The 19,835-nt window shown below is 49.2% G+C and overlaps 1 protein-coding gene across 10 annotated transcripts in view; it reads left to right on the forward strand.

Moving 5' to 3' along the window:
• Positions 1–1,043: 1,043 nt before the first annotated feature.
• Positions 1,044–19,835, forward strand: part of MTHFSD (methenyltetrahydrofolate synthetase domain containing) — a 28,623-nt gene continuing 9,831 nt past the window's right edge. Inside the window, exons 1-7 of one of the 10 annotated variants that reach the window (XM_032156260.2) lie at positions 1,044–1,106; positions 3,099–3,205; positions 5,579–5,692; positions 9,294–9,407; positions 11,203–11,293; positions 14,757–14,869; positions 15,272–15,397. In XM_032156260.2, coding sequence (XP_032012151.1) covers positions 1,055–1,106; positions 3,099–3,205; positions 5,579–5,692; positions 9,294–9,407; positions 11,203–11,293; positions 14,757–14,869; positions 15,272–15,397 — 717 coding nt within the window. In that variant the 5' untranslated portion in view covers positions 1,044–1,054. Of the gene's footprint in view, positions 1,235–2,106; positions 2,129–2,163; positions 2,695–3,098; positions 3,206–5,578; positions 5,693–5,724; positions 5,839–9,293; positions 9,408–11,202; positions 11,294–14,756; positions 14,870–15,271; positions 15,398–19,835 lie in introns of those variants that run through there. The other 9 variants (XM_032156258.2, XM_032156261.2, XM_032156259.2 and 6 more) reach the window with 9 other exon arrangements.

Genomic DNA, 19,835 nt, shown 5'->3' on the forward strand with positions numbered 1-19,835 from the left:
GCACATCGTAGCACTGTTAATTACTATCATTAATTACGTCCCAAGAAGGTCAAACGGCACAGTATCAGTTACCGGCAGACGTAAGTCACTTGAACACGGAACACCATTTTCTGTGTCTGTCAAGTGGGCGGGCATTCAAACGCTTTTGTCTGTTTCCCAAGGGTGTTGTGAGGATCTCATAAAGTTTTGGGCATGTAATTTCGAAAGGTGGCAATCACGTTTTGAGTGCTTGTGATGTGCCAGGCACGTGGCTACGGGGATGCCTTCATTCGCTCAGGGAGTGGTTCCCAGTGGCTGGTCCCTGACATCTGTGCGTGTGCTGGGTGGCGGTGGGGGATGTCTTCTTCCTAATAAGTGAATGCACTGCCAGGCTGAACGCCCTCGTTTTCTTCCCGCTGGGCTGGGGCCTGGGAGGGAACGAACGTGACGGTCTGTGCAGCCTGGTCTCCTCGAGCCACTTCTCGACCCTTAGGTTGGCAAACATGAAAGACATAGACGAGCAGACGCAGGCTGCCACGTTCGTTATTTCTCAGGGTATGCAGAGGTCAGGGTAAGAATCCACGCGTGTTTCTCAAAGGATGGCCTCTGGCCGTCCGCAGCGCAGTCGCTGGGGCTGGGTTGGCCTCGAATCTCCACCTGCCTGACCCTTTAAAGAGCTGCCGGCTGAGTCCGCTGCACACCCACGTGTGAGCACCCGAGAGTCGGCAGGATCTGAGGAGGCAACCGCGTCCTGCAGGAGGAGCAATCAAGGCCGGCTTTCCGGAGGAGGCGGCCTCTAGGACTGGAAGAGGAGGTGGGATGTGTTTCGACCGGCAATGGGTCCCGAGAGGCCAGGGACTTGTTCACTTCAGTAACTCCAGGGCTTGACAAAACGCCTGTCATGGGCGGCGCTCGACAATGACTAGCTGAAAGCAGCAGCGAAGGGCCTGGGAGCGTCCCCGAGCGTCCCCCGGCCCGGGTTTTACCCACCCGAGCATGCGCGCCTGGGCCTCGCCCGCTCAGCCTCCGCCCCTCCCACCATCGCGGAGCGGGTGACGTCAGTGCGCGCCAGACCATGAGCCTGGAGGCGTCGCGCGGTGATTGCGTCACCATGGAGCCGAGGGCAGGTGAGGGGCCCCGCCGGGGCTCCCGGGCGGCTGGGAATGCGGAGGGACGGCCGGGACCGGTGAGAGTCGAGGCGGGGCCACCGAGGCTGGCAGAGGATGGGGCAGAATCACCGGAGGCGGGCGAGGAGGTCAGAGGGGGTCTGTGCTGGGTTCGGGTCGAACCAGCGGCTCTCTCGCCCGCAATCCCGAGAAAGATGTCGGGAAAAATAAAGATAACGGGAAGACGAGGCGGGAGGGACACAGCCGTGCACGTGGGGGAGCCCGTGGGCCCCGTGAGGTCGGGGAAACTGAGGTTCAGGGGCAGGATCGGAAGCCGGTTTGACCTACACGCGGGGTTCTCTTAACCGCTGTGGTCTTAACAGATGCTTGTGGAAGCCCTGTCCGTGCGGGGCGAGGGGCTTCCTCCCGCAGAGCCCCTGGCCTGTAGGAAGTCACTCTCTAGTGGGGGAAGGGCTGGATGATTGATCGCAGGATTGCCTGGCAGATAGCACCCCATACTACTAGTACAAAGGGTGTGCCAGGGTCTGTTAAATGCCGGAACCACAGCTGTGAACAGGTCCACTCCCACCCATACTACGTGTGCAGCATGTACACAGTACATACACGGAGGGCGATCATATGCTGGCATGGTAAGAGTGACCTTTGGGGATGCCTGCCCTGTGCCAGGACTGAGCTGGGTCTGGAGACTGAAGGGTGAATGAGACCCACGCTGACCCGACAGGGCCCACAGCCTGCTGGGGGAGCAGACAGACAATTATAGAATAGGGTTCAGGCATTTCACACATTACTGTGTGTCACCTATTATTCTAATTATTTCTCATGTTTTTGTAACTTTCCAAAGGAAGGCCCTGCCCTTTTATTTTGCAGTGACCCCCTCCCCCTGCCAGTTAGCCCATTGCTTTCTTAGGGGGAGTCACTGTTAAGGGATTAATTGACTCCAGAGCAGGGGCCACAGCGTTACATTTCTTGTGTCCCACAGGGTATCCTGCGCAGTGCTGGGAATATTCCAGGCCGTCTGGGCTGTTAGTGAAAGTGATACATGTGGTAACCTTGTAGTAATTGTTCCAATGTAATTGTTTCTGTTTGGAAGAAAAACCCAAATGGTATAGGTACTCTTTAGATTTCTAAAGGAAGGTCATCTGCCTGAGACAGCACTCAGAGAATGCTTCCCGGGGGACGTCAAATCTAAGCTAGACCTGAGGGAGAGCAGAGGACGTACAGGTCTCAAAGGGAGAGGGAGGTAGGCAGGTATGTTGGGACCAGGGAAGAACAGTCCTTGAAGCACTTTTTGGATTCAGAGTGAGGAACGACAGGAGATGAGGCCAATATGGTCATCTCATTATTAAGCCCACACTAATAAAGGGAATTGCAGTCAGTAATCCAAAATAATAGCTGTCTTATAGATCACTTAGTTTTAAGGCAAGCTTACCTGCCTTACGGCAAGAATAAGTGAATTACAGTTATAACAAGACGGAATACACTAAGATGACAGTTTCTGTACATCAGCAGAACTTGAGTCCCCAAGCAAGGACTTGAGAGGGCTTGGTTACGAGGCTTGGGTTGTATTTGGCTCCCCTACTGTTACAAGGTTAGTATAACTGGATTAAATAGTAGGGCTATGTTTAATTTACTCTGAACTTTAATACTTCCTCTTATGTGGTGGCACATACCTGTAATCCCAGCTACTCAGGAGGCTGAGGCAGGAGAATCGCTTGAACCTGGGAGGTGGACGTGGAGGTGGAGGTTGCCGTGAGCCGAAATCGCGCCGTTGCACTCCAGCCTGGGCAACCACAGCAAAACTCCATCTCAAAAAAACAAAACGAAACAAAAAAAACTTACTACATTTCTCGATGTAGAGACCAAAAGACCTCTCAATCTGGTCTGGCATAGTCATGAACTCTGGTGTAGGGGTGAGCATGTAACTGGAGCAGGCTTTCAGCATGGGCTGTGGAATTCCTTTGTATGTTATTAAGTGGGAATCTTTTGTTGCAGTAGGTGTCTCCAAACAGGATATTCGTGAACAAATTTGGGACTACATGGAATCACAAAATTTAGCTGACTTTCCCCGACCTGTTCATCACAGGATTCCCAACTTTAAGGTATTGACACATTTCTGGAGTCCAGAAAAGGAAAACAAGATATTCCTAAATGAATAACACTAGTAATAAAATTCTCTTACTGTGTCATGGTGGATGAGAATGTGGTGAGCAGTGGTATGAAATCAAAGCCACTTGGCCAGGGCGTCCTTAGCATTTAGAGACGTCATTTACCCTTCACCTGGGGCCTCTTGCCTCTCTGTGCAGGGTGGTTTGGTTGTCTCCGGAATTGGTGGGTTCTTGGTCTCACTGACTTCAAGAATGAAGCCCCGGACCCTCGCACTGAGTGTTACAGTTCTTAAAGGCGGCATGTCCCGAGTTTGTTCCTTCTGATGTTCGGATGTGTTCAGAGTTTTTTCTTTCCGGTGGGTTTGCTGTCTCGCTGGCTTCAGGAGTGAAGCTGCAGACCTTAGCGGTGAGTGTTACAGTTCATAAAAGCAGTGTGGAACCAAAGAGTGAGCAGTAGCAAGATTTATTGCAAACGGCAAACGAACAAAACTTCCACAGCGTGTAAGAGGACCAGAGCGGGTGGCCACTGCTGGCTCCGGAGGCCTGCTTTTATTCTCTTATCTGGCCCCACCCACATCCTGCTGATTGGTCCATTTTACAGAGAGCGGATTGGTCTGTTTTACAGAGAGCTGATTGCTCCGTTTTGACAGGGTACTGACTGGTGCGTTTACAACCCCTGAGCTAGACACAAAAGTTCTCCACCTCCCCACTGGATTAGCTAGACACAGAGTGCCCCCTGGTGCATTCACAAACCCTGAGCTAGACACAGGGTGCTGATTGGTGTGTTTACAATCCCTTAGCTAGACATAAAGATTCTCCAAGTCCCCACCAGACTCAGGAGCCCAGCTGACTTCACCCAGCGGATCCGCACCAGGGCCGCAGGTGAAGCTGCCTGCCAGTCCCGCACAGTGCGCCCGCACTTCTCAGCACTTGGGTGGTCGATGGGACTGGGCGCCCTGGAGCAGGGGGCGGCGCTCGTCGGGGAGGCTCTGGCAGCGCAGGAGCCCGTGGGCGCGGGTGGGAAGGCTCAGGCATGGCGGGCTGCAGGTCCCCAGCCCTACCTCGTCGGGAGGAAGCTAAGGCCCGGCGAGAAATCGAGCACAGCAGCTGGTGGCCCAGGTGCTAAGCCCCTCACTGCCCGAGTGCGGGACCCACCGAGCCCGTGCCCACCCGGAACTCGCGCTGGCCCGCAAACGCTGCGCGCAGCCCTGGTTCCCGCCCACGCCTGTCCCTCCACACCTCCCCGCAAGCTGAGGGAGCCGGCCTTGGCCAGCTCAGAAAGGGGCTCCCACAGGGCAGCGGCGGGCTGGCCCACTCAAGTGCGGCCAGAGTGAGCGCCAAGGCTGAGGAGGCGCCGAGAGTGAGCGAGGGCTGCCAGCATGGTGTCACCTCTCAAGGTGGTGCTACTTGCTGTTTTCTGTTTGATACAAAGTAAAATATGTATCCTGGCCAGAAGCATGTTATTGTTGTGATGGCTTTTCACAAAATTGACCCTGCTAAGAGCGTTAGGGAGTGAAGGGGTACCAAACTGGAAGTCCAGGCTCTAGCGCCTTTGGAAAGAAATGAATGCCTTGCCAGCCTAACGATGCTGGGCCTCAGTTTCCCAGCTGATCAAAATGTAAGACAATCAAAGATGGCTGTTCCTAACAGTGTTGACGGAAAAAAAAAAAGGATACTCGGAAGAGACAATGCAATAGTTCATAATCTTTGACATGCCTATTTTCCAAGAGCAAAAGAAACCGCTTTTCAAAAACGCTCTCTCTGGCCTGAAGGACTTAGCTGTTGGCTTGCTTCACCCCATTTTGTCGGGACTGTCTCTCCCCAAGCCTGGCTTCTCCACAACAAGCTCCACCTTCCCTGGTCCTCAGCTGACGTGGTTCCGAGACTGTCCTGTCCCTTTTAAAAACTGATCTTTTGATGGTTTTTTGTTGTTACTGTGTTTTGTTTTACTGCTTCTGACCCCAGAGAGAGAAATGTATCTTGACAGAGGTAAAGATGAAGGATGTAGAGAATAATATAGAAATCTTTAAAAACGAATCAAACAGGAGAGAGGTGGGGGCTTCCAGGTCATGCTCTTGCTTGATTTTGGTGGTGGTTACACAGCAGTCTTCATTTTGTGAAAAATCATCACATTTTGCACTCGCAATTTGTATTCTTTTTGGAATGCATGTTTTATTTCAGTTAAAACTCAAATGAGGTTAGGCTACTTTTCTCAAATCCCTTTCCTTATTTAGACTGCTTCCTTAGATGTTTCTTTGGGGGACTGTTCGTGCCTGTCTGGGTGAGATTCTGGGGCGAGCTGCTTGGGCTGCCGTTGGCCTGAGAGCGTGCTGTCCTTTCAGTAACGTGCAATTGCATTGGAAACAGGGCGCTTCTCATGCTGCCGAGCAAATCCCACGCTTGCAGGCGTTCAGAACGGCCAGGACCATTAAAGTAAACCCTGATGCCCCCCAGAAAAGTGCTCGCTTCTTCGTCCTTGAAGTAAGTGCAACTCTGTCTATTTGCCTAACTAGGGGTCTTATCTGGCTTGCCAAAACATCAAAGACCTAGACGTTTTTGCTAGAACACAGGAAGTTAAAGTGGACCCTGATAAACCACTGGAAGGTGTTCGGCTGCTGGCGCTGCAGGTAATTCCACTTCCCTGAGCTGAGCCAAGACCTGGCCGCCAAGGGGGACACCTTTTCCAGGTAGCTGGTCAGTGCACACATCTGTCTTGCGTTTAGAAAGTCGGTGCTTCCGATTCCCTCCAATACAGAAAGTGCCCTTGGTGGTGATTTTTCCAAGAATAGTTCAGAAGCCCTTCAGCTGTTTAGCATTCAGTCAATCAGGAGTCTCGAATATTTCTAAATTCAGAGATAAAGGATGTTCAAAACGATGGCTTCCAGGCCCTGTCGGCACAGGAGAGGGAACCCAGGCAGAACCTGTGGTGTTCCAGAATTGAGGAGCTGGAGCTGAAATAGATGACACCACTTTGCCATTTGAAATGAGCATGCTAACAAGCTTGCTGAACACAGAATCATTTGCTTCTGGATGACATACGGTCACTTGTCATGTTCTGATACTATAAAGACCATGATTAAGAACTGGAAAGGTTTCTTCTCAACACTGCTAAACTTTTTAAATTCAGTCATGCTCTTATAATTTTTATTTTTTTGCTTCCTAACCGAACAAACACAAAAACTATGGCATTGAAGCATTCTCAGTTTTGATGTGCTTCATCAGAGGAGGAAGATTACAACATATTTAGTTCTTTTTGCCACAGTTGTAGTATTATAATTCTTTGAAACATGATAAATCACGAGTAAGAAGTCTGATGTGCCCTCAAAATGTATCAATTAGAGCACTGTTTCTCAACTGAAAACATATAGGCCCCTTTTCAAGGAAAAAAAAGAAAACTCCAGGGTTGATTTAAATTAGTTTATTATAAACTAATTCAATATGATAAACATAAAACTTGGTATAAATTTTAATGCAGATAGCTTTTATGCAACTATAAAACCAAAATAAGCATCTAAGTTAAATACGAACAAAACTATAAAATCAGTAACATTCAAATAACCCCATTAATTTAACATAATGGTTGATGTAGTTTTGCTGAAGCAAATCGCAGCTGATAATGTGAGTATAGTGCTGGCCATCTCACTGCAGAATTGTCATTCTGCCTTAACGCTGCCACATGTTGTGTGCTGACTCCATTCTCCCACCCAAGTTGTCAAGTCAAACTCCTGAGAAGCCCTAGTGAGAGGGGCACTTTCCACATTGCGTGGCAAAAAAGGTGAATGGCAGAGTGTCTTCCTGCCGAAGCTGAGAGGAGGGGCCTGCCCTGGGTCCAAGCTCGTGTGGAATCATTTTGTCTGCTGATGGTGGTTCAGCCCCAAGAGAGACATCCGTGTAGGCTCTTCCAGAAGCGTAGCTTCCTGTCAGCCTGATTTTCCCAGTTAATGAATCATTTTAATAAGCTAGAAGTAGTAATAGCAGCAGTAGCAAGGAAGGACAGCAGTCGGCAGTCACTGCATTCGAGGCGCAGTTCTGTCTAAATGTTTTTCCTGTATTATGTGGTTTAGTTGTCCACTACTCCTATGGGAGCCATCTCTGCTCCTCTATGACACTTGAAACCGGACGCAGAGAGGCTCCACCTCAGGTCACCACACATCAGTCCCAGCACAGCCAGGATTCTGACTCAGCCGCCTGACTCCAGAGCCAGTCCTTGCAAGTGTGAAGTTCAGGGTGTTCTCAGCTGTCAGCCCCTCAGAGCAAAAATCAGAAACCTTGACCGTGTAGAGGTCAGCCTTAGCCAAGACGGCCTGGAAGAGGGGTGCAGCCCTGAGCAAATCCCTATTGCTTCATGCCATCGTTTATTCAGGCTGAAGAAACAACTGCAAAAATAACTGAGCTATCTCCCAGGCTGCGTGCTGGGCATAGGATGTAGTGGTGAAAGACCCCAACACACATGTGGTCCCTCAGTTCTGGTGCTTACAGGGTCCTCAGTGGTTTCTGGAAACTTTAAGGGACTTAAGGATCAGCTGGGATGCAGGTAAAAATCCAAGTTCCTGAGCCCCAGCTGCGTGTGGGCAAGGCAATGGTGACATGCACAGCCTCAGGCCACACCTACAGGCACAGCAGCCAGTGTCTGACCGGACAGTCCACAGTGCCGGGGGCATGCACAGCCTCAGACCACACCTACAGGCACAGTGGCCAGTGTCTGACCGGACAGTCCGCAGTGCCGGGGGCATGCACAACTTCCGAGGGGGCATGCACAGCTTCCCAGGCCCAACCCCAGACCTGTGAGTCTCTGAAGTGGCGGCAGACTGTGTTTCATCAGTACTCTGAGGGTGCTCCAAGTACACAGGCTTAAGCACCACTGGCTTAGGTGCCACTTGCCAGCTCTGGCCACATGGTGGTGTCACTCAAGGAGGTTTGAAGACTATCTGTTGGCCATGCCAGGTTCCAAAAAGTCTCTGGAGTGAGGTCTAGACCTGGGTAATTCTTAAAGCTTGCTGGTGATTCTAATGCACACTAAAGGCTGAGATCCACTGAGCCAGAGGATGAGCGGCTTCTAGAAAAGAGAGAGTGATCCCCATATGTGGGGCACAGGATTCCAACACTGCCAATGAGGGGAGCCACACTCCACCACTCACAGAAAAGCAGCACGTGGCAGTTACAGCTGCCTGTGTCGAAGTACTTCGCTCTTGTGGTTGACAAGCCTTTGCTGAAATAGGCCAAACAGATGTTATAGGTCTTTTATTGGTCTTGGGTTGTCATCTCCTGCTCAAAAACTAAAATATACTATTAATTGCATGAAAGATTTCACAGATCTTATGATTGCCTTGTGGCTTACCCTTGCATAATCTACAGAGACATCTCAGCCAGTGGGTTTCAAACTTTCGTGTGCATCAGAGTCACTGGAAGGCTCATCGAAGCTCCCCACCCCCACAGGGGCTGATTCATTTCTAACAGGTGCCAGGAGCGCTGATGCGCTGTCCCAGGGCCCTCACCTTGAGAAGCCTTGTTCTAGAGGTTCTCACAAGAGGCATTTGAGAACTAAGTAGAAGTAAAGGGCTATTGGCACGTGTCAGTGTATTGATTATCATGATTACTGATCTCTTTGACTGTGATTTGCTGAACAGCCAAACTAGATAGAAATGTTTGAGTAACTAAGGTAGCTATGCTATGCCAGTTTCTAATGACAGCATTATTGTAACTGTGTCGCACTTGGTGCTGAGAGCAGAGGGGGCACAGGAAAGTTGAGGTTGGGATTTTGTCAGAACCGACCTTAGTTTGGATTTCTGTTGTGAGTTTTTACCTGTAACGATTTTGAATGGCACCTGAAGTCAAATTAGCAGGTTTATTAAACCCTCTGGCTCTTCAGGGTAAGGAGGTGCCAAGTGGTGATTTTAAGAAAAATCGACCCCACACATTATTTAATTTGGTTTTCAAATAAGTAATTTCCTTGGCACACGCCAAAAAAAAGAATGCAGATAATAGTAATTTGCCTCTTCTCCTGAAATGGTAAAAACACATATAAGAAAGTCCTATGGAATAATTTAATTTTCTAATTTATTGATTTTCTTTTCTTTAAAAGAGTAAAAAAACACTGTTGGTTCCAACACCACGACTGAGAACAGGGTTGTTTAATAAGATCACACCACCCCCTGGGGCAACTAAAGACATCTTGAGAAAATGTGCCACCTCTCAGGTAAGTGCTAGAAGCAATGTCCCCACGTAGGAAAGAACTGTACCCTGTGAAGTCTTCTGACGAGTTAGCATGAGATAGCATCACACAGTTGGAATTCATTCTTAACAGAGCCAAAAGAACAGAGATATTAAAGTATTCAAGAATTCTGTCCTTAATGGAGCCAAGTGGGAAAACTATTTCTGTAACTCAGTTTCTATTTTGCACGAAATTGGCAAATTATAAATTCTTTATTGTAAGAAAAGGGAAGGCGAGTGATCTGGTTCTCTGGCGCTGCCCACTGTTAACCTGCGATGTTCAGTATTGTGGAGCTTTTTCTTATTCCTGGCCTGTTCATCAGATGCCACCAGAGCAAGTGGGGAGACAGGATAGAATTTCCAAAACATGGTCCATTGGAAATTGCCTCACCAGTTCTAAGTGAGTAATTGCCGACAATTATATATTTAAGATTTTCTTGAATGCCTCACAATTTAGTAAAACCAAGTGTACAAATATGACTTTAGGGTGCATTATAATAAAATTGGTCGTGTATTTTACAGTTAAGTTGAATTTGGTGACTGTTTAAGAATCTTAAGGTAAACTCCAAGTCATTTAATTTTTAATCTATTGAGAAGAAAAAATAAGGCAATTCAAGATACACTTTTTTATGGGATTTGCCACTTAAGCCTAATGTATAAAACTGGAATGTTTTATTGTTTACTTATTAGCACCCTGCTTATTCCAAAAATAGAATTTGATATGGTTTATATAAATACATACAATAAAGTAAAAAATATATATAGAGAGAGAGAAAGGAGCAAAGGAAAAATAAAGGTAGAAAAATGAGACAAAACCATGGTGATGGACAGCATTCACAAATGCAAACCGTCTGTTCCTCTGCAGTTGGTCAGTGCCTGCCCCCTGTGGCCCCTGTGAGATGATGAGAACACAGGGTTTCCTGCAGTGGAGGGTTTCCTGGACTAAGCCCCCTTCTGTGACTGTCGGGAGACCCCAAGCCACCCATATGCACTGATCCATACGGAACTTGTCATAGCTCTGCAGGCACAGCCCACTGCCACATCGAATGATCAGTTACTGCCGGATACAGGACTGAAAATGGCTTTTTCCTGAGACTTACGTAAACCGTGTTATGAGAACCATGAACATATTCAGCTTCCCTATTCTTTATATGCCGGCCTGCATTAGTATAAAGCAATACACTTTTGGGACATTTTGGTTGAAGGGATAATTTTTTAGAAGCGAGTATATTGTACATAAAGATAGTGGCCTTCAGGATTTTGTATTGAATAAATATGTCATACAGTGTTTACTGACCATGTCTTATGTGCTAAATGCATATGTTATGTTATTTAATTCCAACACTGGTCCGACGAGGCAGAGGGTGGTGTCCCTGTCCTACAGGTGAAGAAACTGAGGCTCAGAGAGCTCCAGCCTGCTGGGGTCCTGTGGCTCAGAGGCTCTGAACCCAGTTCCCTGGGACTCCGCCCCTGTGTTTTCACCACTGTGCTCTTCTGCCTTATGGGGAAAAACGATTTGTTAAATGCTATGAAATTGGCAGCCTATGAATTTGTGCTGTGAGTTCCTCTTGGCCACCTTTCTGGGAAAGAGACCGGGGAAACTGTGCCCTAAAGCGGTTTCTGGAATGCGACTTCTGAAACGCCGCATCTCCAGTGTTGCCTGTGCCTGCATCTGTTTTGTCCAAGAGGTTGATTCAAACCCTGAGTGCACTTTGATCATGAATTATAACATGAGGAAGCAGCTGGAGTGGAAGTTTTCCAATCCGTATCTCTGTGTGCAGGGTGTGAGGAACTACAGCGTCCCCATAGGCTTGGATTCCAGAGTCCTTGTGGATTTAGTCGTGGTGGGATCCGTCGCCGTTTCTGAAAAAGGTAAGACTAGCAGATGGGAACTCTTGAGCTCTGCCTGAAGGCGGCTGCGTGCCAGGCTGTCTGTGCCAGGCTGTTTGTCTTTCAAAAGTTGCCAGTGATTTCTGCTTTCTGGATGCGCTTACCTGGTCTCCAAAGCCACTGCATTTTTCAGTGGTGAAGAATTGGCTCAGCCCACCCGCTCCTGGCCCCAGCCCAACACGTGTACAGCATTTTCACTTTTCTTAGCAGGAAAAACAAAGTGAGATAACTGTCTCTTCAGGTGGTGAAAGGTTTTCTCTCTGTTCTTAAGTGAGCTGGAGCTGAATTTCTTTTCACTATGTCAGTAAATAGTTGGTTTTGGAGGGACTCCAGCAAATGGAAAAACGGTGGGTTCCAAGCTTTGTTTTTATTATGATGCAGCAGACTCCTGAACAACACGGTGTGTCTGAGACTCCTGAACAGCATGGTGTGTCTGAGACTTCTTCTGAGGCCTGGTGCTTTGCCATGCTGCATGTGAGGCAGGCTGCTCTCGGTCCACAAGGCCAGGGGGCCCTTGCTAAGAGGTCAGGGTCACCGCACCACCCCTCACTGTCTCCAGCTTCAGGGTGCCCTCTTTTTCCGGCCACCACTGGAGCTGATGTGGGGACATTGTTCTTTATTCTTTGCTTTCAGTGCATTTCCAGTTTCTGGTGCTTCGTCTGTGTCATCGGGCTAGGGACTCAGGAGCGCACTGTTCTGGTATACCTGCTACACCTGCTGTGTGCCAGGCAGGCAATGGGTGGTCTCTACCTCGGTGCATGGTGTGTGGGTGGGCCAGACACGAGAGCTGGACCAGGACAGGACGTGACGTGCTCAGTGCTGGGCACAAGTCAGGACTGACGGGAGTGGGAGGGGGAGTCTGAGGAGGGACGTGCCCGCCTGGAGGGGGCACCTCCTCAGTAGCGGCCTCAGGGCTGGATCCTGCATGCTGGCCACTGTCCAGGCAGAGGGGACTGCAGGGTCCTCAGGCAGCAGGCCCTTTACTAGGTTGCGGCCCCTTCTCAGCAGCCTTGAGGTCAGATGATGGGACTTGGGCTCTTGGTGGTGGGAAATCAGCAAAGGTCCCCCTTGGAAGAAGATCATCAGGTTCAGGGATGTATAAAGAAGAAAGTAACGCTTTGTAAGCTTCATCGTTCAGCTAACCCCCTGTGGAAAGTAGTGAAGTAACCATGGGTCTGCTTAGAAAATGTTACAGCACAGAAAGCTCCACCATACCTCTTCCCTGTTCCTTCCCAGCTGCCCCATCAGGAGTTCCTAGTGTAGATGTTTTTAATGGGGTTGTTTGGGTTTTTCTCTTGTAAATTTGTTTCAGTTTCTTACAGACTCTGGATATTAGACCTTTGTCAGACAGATAGTTTGCAAAATTTTCTCCCATTCTGTAGGTTCTCTGTTCACTGATGATAGTTTCTTTTGCTGAGACACAGATATCTTATAGCAGTGGTCCCCAACTTTTTGGCACCAGGGACCAGTTTCATGGAAGACAATTTTTCCGTGGACCAGGGAGGGGATGGTTCAGGATAATTTAAGCACATTACATTTATTTTGTACTTTAGTTCTGTTATTCCTACATCGTAATAAATCACGAAGTAATTATACAACTCATAATATAGAATCAGTGGGAGCCCTCAGCTTGTTTTCCTGCAACTAGATGGTCCCATCTCAGGGTGATGAGAGACAGTGACAGATCAGCAGGCATTAGATTCTCATCAGGAGCACGCAACCTAGATCCCTGGCATGCACCGTTCATACGAGGGTTTGCACGCCTATGAGAAGCTAATGCCACAGCTGATCGGACAGGGGACGGAGCTCAGACAGTAATGAGAGTGATGGGGAGCAGCTATAAATACAGATGAAGCTTCGCTCGCTCACTGCCCACCTCGTGCTGTGTGGCCCAGTTCCTCACAGGCCACGGACTGGTAGTGGTCTGTGGCCCGGGAGTTGGGAACCCCTGTCTTATAGTTTATAGGTATAGATTTATAGATATCCCTTTTCTACATTCACAGAAGGGACGGTGGCACACATAGAGCTCCGTGCCTTGCTGGAGAATGTGTCTTAGAGCCCCTTCCTGTCAGCACTGCAGGCTGGTCTCCTGGGCCTGTGTTGAGGAACTGCATGGCGTTCTCATGTGACTGCACCTCAGTAACTGAAGCCCACCCCCGCTGATGGATACATAAGTTATGAGTTATTTCCAGATTTAGCTTTGGTCTTTTTCCTTACAGACCATGTTGGAGTGAAGTATGTTCTGTGGGATAGTCTAGGTGTGCCTTTGAGCTATCCATGGGCCAATGCCTCGGAGGGGAGTTGCTGAACTGAAGGGGGGATTGTCAGCCTTGATGTTGCCACCAGAAGGCCCGCTCACTTTCGGCCCGCAACAGTGGTGCCTGGCCTCTTTCCCCGCTTCCTTGTTCCTAGCTGGAATGAGCCAGCTTTGACTTTTAGCAGTCTGCTAGTGAGCAGTGAATAATATCTCCTTTGCCTTTGATTTGCACCTAATTAGGAGTCAGTCAAGCATTTTTCATGTTTGCTGCTTATCTGCCTGTCATTTCCTGTGAACTGTTCATATCCTTTGCTATTTTTCTGTTGAATTTTCTTTCTCTTGTTTCTTTGCATGCACAGTTGAAGGTTTTGAATTGTCAAAGTAGCTTGATCAGATGTGAGTCTTAGACACGGCAGCAGTGATGCGGCTGCTCTGCGGGTGATGCTGGTGGTGGCACACGCCGGCCTCAGTTTCTGAAGTGCCTCAGGCTTCTCCTAAGAAGAATTGTAGCTTCTCCGTGGGGGCCAGAAGGCATTTGATGTATCCTGTCTTCCTGCATTTTTGTCTCTGAATAGCTGATTTGGCAAGAGAGGCTGTTAAACCTCGATTTCATCTTAGCTACTCTTTTAGGCTCAGATAATCCTTTTGTTGTGCCACTAATTACACATTTGCAAAACGCTTTAGTACTGCTTAAACCGTCCCTCGGGACCTGGTATCTAGTGGTGAGTATTCAGTGCTTTCGAAGAAACAAGGCCATGCCCTCACACACTCCTGACTTCAGAGCAGCGATTTTCCCTCCGAGGTAAGCTGATTAAACATGTTTTGCTTTCAGTAGGAATTTGTTTTTAGTCTTTTTGAGAACTGCTCTTTTCATTCTTTTTAAGTATGAGTCTTGCTAACATACAGCTGACATGAATGTGATCTGTTTCCCTTTGTGACATGCTTAAACGGTCCAGTGTTCACGTCATTGTAGTTTCACCACCTGACATTTGCCATGGTGTTATTCCTGTTTAATGCCCAAAAGTCCATCTTCAGTGTGGGCTGCTGGTGGGCATTTCTGTGAAAATTTCTATAGAATAGCTCAGGATATTGGGTTCAAGTTTCTCCTTCCACTGGACCTGATGGAAAATCCACTTCTCAGCGATTCCCCGGACCGCACAGCGATACTGATTCTCGGTTGTCTCTTAGGCTGGAGAATCGGGAAGGGAGAAGGCTACGCCGATCTGGAATATGCCATGATGGTATCCATGGGCGCCGTCAGCAAGGAGACGCCGGTGGTCACCATCGTCCACGACTGCCAGGTGCTCCTTATGAATGGGCTGAGCAGAGCCACTGCCATTCTCTTCTGAGGGAGCAGGGGGTGGGGAAGGAGACTCGTCTGCTTCTGAACCGTGCCGTGTCGCGAGTGGTGTGGATCAGCCAGGGCTGGACTTGCTAGTGGTGCAGCGGCTAAGCCTTAGCCCCAGAGTGGATTTGGGGGTGCTTCTCTAGCCAGCCTCACATTCCCACCGAGCGGGGCAGGGTGCACGACTACAGTGGCATTCCCACCAGCCCCTTTATCCTGCAGTGGCATTCCCACCAGCCCCTTTATCCTGCAGTGGCGTTCCCACCAGCCCCTGTATCCTGCAGTGGCGTTCCCACCAGCCCCTGTATCCTGCAGTGGCGTTCCCACCAGCCCCTTTATCCCACCTCTGTTCCCCCAGGTCGTGGACATCCCTGAAGAGCTTGTTGAGGAGCACGACATCACCGTGGACTACATCCTCACCCCAACCAGAGTCATCGCCACAGGCTGCGAGCGCCCAAAGCCAATGGGAATCACCTGGTTCAAGGTGGGTCACGGCCGTGGCCAGCTCTGGCCTGTAGCTTAGCGGCTTCTCCTCTTTTAAGTATTTTCTGTCTGGCTTGGGAGCTGTTGGCAATCCCAGCATGGCTGTATGTTAGAATTACCCAAGGAGCTTTTGAACAATTTGGCTCCTGAATGACAATCTCCAGGCCCAGGCCCAAGAATCTGTGTACAGATCTCTAGGATTCTAAAAAGCAGCTAGGTTTAAAATCTGCCTCTGTAGATGGCAGAAATAGCCATATGGGCTGGGAGGGGGAATGCCTTGAAGCTTTACTTGCCCACTGTTTTTCATTTTTAAGAGTTATTTTCTGCCATCCCAAGCGCCGGAAGCTCTGCCTGGCCTTATCTCATTGGTCTTCCCTTTTTAAATCCAGATTTTTTTTTTTTTTTTTTTACTGAAGATCTGGATCTTCAAGCAGATCTAGCCTGAGTAGGAGGCAGTACCAAGCCTTTGTACATTTTATGCATTTGTGGTTTTCATCTCCAGATTAGGTAACGGCACATGTTGCAAATTAGTCTGCAGTAGGAGTTTGACGTGCAAGTCAGCCTGTAGGTTATGATGCTGTCTCTGCTGGCAAACAGCCAGAATTACTGAGAAGACATTTGTGCTTCATGTGGACAAACCTATTGGTCAAATAAGCATACGTGTCCACGTCTCCCATTCTTTAAACCCAAATCATTCAGCATTTGAAAGTATCCCTCCTTTGGGCATGGAAAATCAACAACATCACCTCTAAGGATGAACACAAAATACCTGCTACTTTTGCCACAGCCCAGCGGGGACTTTTCCTGCAGGCGTCCTGGGCAGGCACTGTTGGGGCCTCCCGGGTGTGCACTCCTCGACTGGCCGCTGATGAACGCAGAGGGAACAGGCTTTGTAACCCAGAGTGTATGGGCGGCCCTCTAAGCTCACCAGGAGCACTGGGGAAGAAGGTGGTCACTGCCCTTCCAGGAAATGAAAATATCCCTTGGTGTCTTTCTTGAAAGTCTTTCACCTGGGAACTCTGGTCCACAGCTTCCTTGTAAGTGGAAGCCAATGCACTAGACAGAGCATGAGGCTGGCGGCTCCTCAGAGCCAAGAACAGGGATGGTGGGAAGGTTGCACAAGGGCATTAGCCACAGTGAAGCTGCTGGCAGTCCCTCCAGGCCTGCACGTCATAGAAGGGGCCCATTGTAGCCATATTAGGGGGAGCCTGGACAGCCTCTCCTGGCAGAGAGCTAGGAACAGCCTGGTTACATTCTGAAGATTTTAACAAGAAGAGTAGAAAAGTAGCAACAAATGAAGTCATCAGACAGGTTAGGTGAATATCTCCTCTTACAGAAAAGCAAACCGAACTCAGCCAAGGTTCCTGAGGGTCAGCACTGTAGGGGAGGGAGGGCATCGGGGGCTTCGCTGTTTGTCAAGACCCTCTTCCAGGAAAATGGTCACTGTTTATGAGGCCTCAGCAAGAATCTCAGACTTTTCAAAGGCTATCTCTCATTTGGGGTCCTGTGTTCTCAGTTTCACCATCTGGTAATCCCTTTGCATGGTCAGAGGAAATCAGTCACTTTCTACAGCTCCCAATGTTTCTGTTTTAGTCTTGCTAGCTGTGCAGCCAAAGTGAGTTTTATCAACATTTGATGGGAGAAAAAAAAAAATCCCTAAATTCCAGTAAAGAGTTTGGATGTGGAAGGCGGACAGTTCAGTGCTAGGTTATGATATCATTTCAAATTGACTTTTTGGCAAATATTTGGCATACCTCTCCATGGTATATTATCACTATAGGTTTGTAGGTTTTAGAATCCAAGAATTTACCTCTTGGCTATCTTACTGGAATATCTGGGATGCACTATAGGTCTCTTGATGAAGTATGTGAAGGAAGTACAAACTGCCTTTTCTTTACTCATTTTCAATACACAAAGATAGTTCAGCATCTGATTCCCTGGCCTTTGTTCCACCTTTCCAGTAGCTGACATCCTGCCCTGTCTTATAGACCAGTCTAATTCATGCTCTGTTTGAGTGCAGTTACTGTAAATAGCTCATCTCCTTGATTCACCGTCAACATCCAGTGGGCTATTCTCAGCTTGTATCTCATGATTTTAAAGAAAGGAGACCAGGTGGCCAGTGAGTGTATTGCTGAGGTTAGCAGTCAAGAGTTTCCCACTTCACAGCTCTATCTGTAACCTCCAACACACTCTCCAAGCCCTCTCGTTTGTCTTTGAAATAGAGGCAGTGCACGTAGAATGCCCAGGACAATGCTTGGAAGCATGGCCACAGTCATCATCATTGTCACAAATGCGAGGTAGGTTGTTAATCAAGTTGAGAAATCTTCCTGGGTGCCACACGTGTTTCTTCTGTCACTGTGCTGCTAGCAGAACCCTTAGGATGGTCCCTCTCTGTGCTGCTGGCAGAATCCTTAGGATGGTCCCTCTCTGTGCTGCTGGCAGAACCCTTACGATGGTCCTTCTGGGTAGCTCACTGAGCCAAGATGGGGTCCTGCACGTGTCTCCATATAGCCACAGGCTGTATCTCTCAGTGGAGGACAAGGAGAGAAAGGCACTGACCCCAGCTCTCCAGCCCTTTGGCTGCTCCATACCGCCTGTGACTGTGCAGGTGCTTTGCAGAGACCCCCCTATGAGTAGCCATTGTTCTTCCTCCTCCATCTCGTCTTCAGCAAAGGAAGCCTGGTAGGGTTGGGTAAGGGGCTGAAAATGCATTCCAGCGCTCTGCACCCTCAGAAACTTGCTGGCAGGAAGAGAGAGAGGCACAGAGACATTCCCCAGAAGGCTCTGCTTTTACTCCTCCTTTCTAGAAGGCACATTGTCTGCTCTGTCCTCGTGGGCTCTTCTGTCTCTGGGGGCGATCACCTCACCCACAGACCCGTGAAACTCAGGGTGACTTGGCCACATCCAAACCACAAGATGCATAGCCGCTGCTGCCCCATCTCCCAGTCACCGTACCCTGAAAACCCAGGACTCCCTGAACCCGCAGCTACACCAAGGATCTCTGCCAGGCTGGAGATGGTACCAGAGACCTGGGCCTGAAGCTGGAACGTGGTCTTGAACCTCTGGGCAGTTCGTCCAGCTCCGGTGATCTTCTAATCCTTGGGGACAGTCATGTGATGTCCCTCCCTGTGAAAGCCGTGTGTCAGGTGGTCTGTAGTGGGTTGAGAGCCATTTGGCTGCCTCAGCTCTGTGCAGTAGCAAACCGAAAATGGCTGAAGCCCTGGACCCGCTAGTGTCAAGCAGCCCTGGACCTGCTAGTGTCAAGAAGCCCTGGACCCGCTAGTGTCAAGCAGCCCTGGCCACTGACCAGTACCTGCCCTTGTCGGGAGTGAAACGCAGAGTCCCAGCCAGCCCCCAGGGCTGAGTGGTGTCCTATGAGTCACTGACAACAGAAGAACGGAACTTCCTGTTGAGACCCGTGGTCACCTGCTGGACCCAAATGAGCACTTGGACAGCAGCAGCAGGTGGAGCCTCTGTGGGGAGACCCGGGTCTGCTGCTGCCGCCCTGGAAGCTGTGTTCTGCCCAAGCTGCACCTGGACAGTGGAGACCCGCCACACCATTGTAGTGTTTCCCTAGAGCTGGCCAGAGCTGGGGAGCAGGAAAGATATATGTTAAGAATACCTTGGAGACAGAGAGGAATGGCAGGGCATGGCTACGGACTCCAGAACCTCAACTGCGCCGAAGGCAAGGCCAGCCTGAGTGGGAGACTGAGGGCTCAGGAGAAGCCACTCGGGCACCCACAAGCCTGTGGTCACCATCACCAGACCCACAAACCAGAGGGCCTTTTGGCCTTTGCCCAGTGGAAGGACTGTCAGTCACACACATCTTCTCACCCGTCCTGTGCTCCTCACCGTCAGCACGTGGCTCCTGATTACCACGGAGGTGGCAAGGACACCATAGACCAAGGCCTGTGCATCTGACTTTCCCGGGTCAACTCATTTGCTCCTTAATGAAGGAAACTGGATTCTTCCAGAGCCACTCTCGTGCTTATACTCAAGGAAACAATTCTGTAGCTTTCCAAGCATGGCCCGCTCTTCCCCACACAGCCTGCTGGGGAGTGTGGCCCTCAGATGGCCACAGTACGCTGCATTATCTACAGAGACCTCAGGAAAAAGGATTTGAGAACAGGGCTCCTCTGTGAGCAGCAGTCCTGGGACAGCAAAGCTCAATTTCCGATCCCGCATAAAACAAAATTGTTCTCTGCAAATAACGCAGCTAACTGTGAACCAACCCCAACCCACAACTGGGCCAGTATGTTTAGAGGGCTGAGAGAGGCTTTCATTGAAAAAGAATTACTATATTTGACCCAATAATTTACCTTCTAGGAATCAGTCCTACAGAAATATGTGAAATTCAGATAAGGATTTATTGAATTTCTATAGAAGACATGCAGTGCCTTAAAATGGGGGTGGGGGGAGTCCAATTTAAGTGCATCCAG

This window comes from Hylobates moloch, unplaced genomic scaffold, assembly GCF_009828535.3.
Source record: "Hylobates moloch isolate HMO894 unplaced genomic scaffold, HMol_V3 SCAFFOLD_6, whole genome shotgun sequence".
In the NCBI taxonomy this organism is placed as follows: domain Eukaryota; kingdom Metazoa; phylum Chordata; class Mammalia; order Primates; family Hylobatidae; genus Hylobates; species Hylobates moloch.